General features: G+C 35.0%; 1 protein-coding gene across 1 annotated transcript; it reads left to right on the top strand.

Annotated features, from left to right (window-relative positions):
• The first annotated feature begins 1,855 nt into the window (after window positions 1-1,855).
• Window positions 1,856-2,412, top strand: LOC114375507. Its single transcript, XM_028333305.1, has 2 exons — window positions 1,856-2,237; window positions 2,333-2,412. Exons 1-2 carry the CDS (start codon window positions 1,856-1,858, stop codon window positions 2,410-2,412), a joined length of 462 nt encoding a protein of 153 aa, XP_028189106.1.
• Window positions 2,413-3,192: the final 780 nt, after the last annotated feature.

The following is a 3,192-nucleotide window of genomic DNA, read 5'->3' as shown; positions in this document are numbered from 1 at the left end:
TAAGCTTATAAATTGGTTAATAACTATTGTGTAAAAAAAAAGTTTAATAATTATTTAATGGTGGATGAACAAGGTAACACCTGTAATTTTAATGGTGGAACTTTAGCAACTTAAGCAATTTATTTGTTGACAATTTTTTTTATAAATCCTATTATGATATATCATTGGTATTTACTTTATACATTTTCTTACAAATGCTTAAAAAAATTATACATTAAAAAATTCCATTATATAAGTCTCATAAAATGTTCCACATCTTTAATTCTCATGTTTATCAGTATTGCATTATTTTTTTTTTATCGGTGTTGATACTGTTTTCTTAATTAAGCGTTTGCTTTGATAAAAAAAAAAATTAAATGGTTGCTTACACAAGATGTTAATTCGTATTGACAGGTCAAGTCACAGAACTTTTTACGTTTGAAAGAAGGGTATTGCTAGGGGCACCCAGCAACATTGCTGGTGCACCCAGCAACATTGCTGGTGCACCCAGCAATTTTTCATAAACCCCAAAATACCCCTCAACGTATTTTTTGTACAAAAAGCTGGTTTATTTGTTTTTTGGTTACATTGTTGCTTTCTTTGTTTCTTTGTGGTTGTGTTGTGCGGTATTTGGAGCTTTGAGAGAGTTTGGGCTGTGGTGAAGTTAGAGATCTCTGCTTTGGTGTGTTATTTGTCGACCAAGGTACATATTTTATAGCTTTTGTGTGTATGGTTGTTTATTTTGGGTACGGAATGGCGGAAGCTTCTGTTTCAAAGCCACGTAAGAACATCTTCCGCAGGAATGCACCGAAGAAACTTCTTCCATAGTTGAAAATAACAACTACAGAAGAAGGTTCTTCCGTGCCATCACACGGAAGATGTTCTTCCGTGGCTTTGCACGGAAGAACCGTTTTCCACAGTTATAATATTAACTACGGAAGAACCTTCTTCCGTGCATTCCTGTGGAAGAACATCTTCCGCGTGATGGCACAGAAGAACATTCTCCCGCAGTTGTTATTTTCAACCGCGGAAGAAGGTTCTTCGGTGAGTTAATTTGTTTTTTGATTTTTTAAATTTTTAGATTATTTTGTATGTTATATTGGTTAATTCTATTTGTAATGTATGTCAAACATAAAATACGTAAGATATTATTATATTAGTTGATTGAAGTGTTGATTTTTTCCCCTAGGATGAAGTATTTTTTGGTGATATGAAGTATGTAGTTATAATGTTGAAATTAGGTAATTAAAAGTTGAATTTGTTTTTTGTTAAATTATTGATGTAGATAAAATATTTGTATTAGGTTGTTAAATTTTGAATTAGTCGATATTCATAGTTTGAAGTTATTATTTAGTCAATTTATTTAGGTTGTTGTATTGTTCAAATTATTTAGTTGAATGTTGAATTAGGTGATAGTTATAGTTTGAATTAAGATGGATGAAGATCAATGGGCGTATGACAATACGATGTCTGAAGAAGTTGATATGAATTTTGAAGAAGAACAACATTGTGGTGTGAATGAAGGACATGTTGATTGTTCAGACGCTTTTAGTACTTCTTAGGTAATCATGTTGATCAGTTTCAGTCGTTTGGTTTAATGTATGATTTGTGTAAAAAGTAATATGTCAGGGTTGCGTTGTAGATCTTTGCAACCCGAGATGACGTTTTGCAGTGGGCTCGAACGGTTGCCCATGAAAATGGTTTTGTTGCAGTAATTACGAGGTTTGACACATGTACTGGTAGTAAATGAAGAACTTCATTTGTGTTAATTGGGTGTGGAAGGAGCGGTCAATACAAGTGTAGGAAGAAAGAATTTGTTAGAAGAGACACATGCACTAGGAAATGTGGTTATCCCTTCAAGCTTCGTGGGAAACCAATGCATGGAGGAGAAGGTTGGATGGTGATGTTGATCTGTGGGATCCACAACCATGAATTGGCAAAGACCTTAGTTGGACATCCATATGCTGGGAGATTGACAAATGATGAGAAGAATATCATTGCTGATATGACAAAGTCGAATGTGAAACCAAGAAACATCCTGCTAACATTGAAGGAGCACAACGCCAACAGTTGCACCACAATCAAACAAATCTACAATGCAAGAAGTGCATATTGTTCTTCAATCAGAGGAGATGACACTGAAATGCAACACCTAATGAGGCTTCTTGAACGTGATCAATACATTCATTGGCATAGATTGAAGGATGAGGTTGTGGGGCATGATTTGTTTTGTTGTCACCCAGATGCAGTTAAGTTATGTAATGCGTGTCATCTTGTTTTTTTATAGACAATACCTACAAAACAAATAGGTACAAACTCTCATTGCTTGACTTTGTGGGGGTGACACTAACAGGGATGACTTTCTCTGTTGGGTTTGCATACCTAAAGGGTGTGCATGTGAACAATCTTGTATGGGCATTGGAACGGTTTTGAGGCATATTTTTAAGAAATGATCACCTCCCTGTTATTATTGTCACAGACAGAGACCTAGCCCTTATGAATGCACTGAAAATTGTGTTTCCAGAGTGTACAAACTTGTTGTGCAGGTTTCACATAGACAAGAATGTGAAGGCAAAGTGCAAATTGTTAATTGGTAAAATAAAATGTCTGGGAGTACGTAATGGATAGTTGGGGTACTCTAGTAGATTATCCTTCGGAACAACGGTTCCCCGAGCACCTTCAAAGGTTTAAAGTAGCGTGTTCCCCGTGGCCAATGTTCGTTGACTATGTATGTGAGACATGGATTGTCCCACACAAGGAGAAATTTATCACGGCCTGGACGAATAAGGTGATGCACCTAGGAAACACGACAACAAATAGGTATTTAAATGTTTTATTATTTTAGTCAACAAATAAGAGAAAGAATTCATATGTGACATGGGAGTTTGTTTTCAAACAAAATGTGATCAAACTGCTTACATTGATGAGATTCAGATGTGACATGGAAGAAAATAAAGATGAAGATAACACCTTTAATGAAGGTGAAGCTGATGTGTGTGTGTCTATTCTTTTTCTTTTTTGGTTTAGTATTTTGAAGATAGGAGAAAGAATTTAAGAGTAAGAATTCTCCTAAAAGTTGAAATTAAGGCAACTAGAAGCTGAAATTAAAGAATTAAATCGTTTGCTATTTCTCTTATCAGGCATCTAGAACTTAGAAGGTGATATATTGTTTGTTACCAACAGAGTGACTATGAGGGAACAAGTACTTATATT

Source organism: Glycine soja, chromosome 2 (assembly GCF_004193775.1).
Source record: "Glycine soja cultivar W05 chromosome 2, ASM419377v2, whole genome shotgun sequence".
Taxonomy (NCBI): Eukaryota; Viridiplantae; Streptophyta; class Magnoliopsida; order Fabales; family Fabaceae; genus Glycine; species Glycine soja.
This window is presented reverse-complemented; position numbering and strand designations above follow the sequence as displayed.

Bases quoted from the DNA above. Each gene is read 5' to 3' on its own strand.
- LOC114375507 (XM_028333305.1), top strand. From the start codon at position 1,856: ATGCATGGAGGAGAAGGTTGGATGGTGATGTTGATCTGTGGGATCCAC. The intron at 2,238-2,332 runs GTAATGCGTGTC...TGACACTAACAG, and splicing joins CCCAGATGCAGTTAAGTTAT to GGATGACTTTCTCTGTTGGG.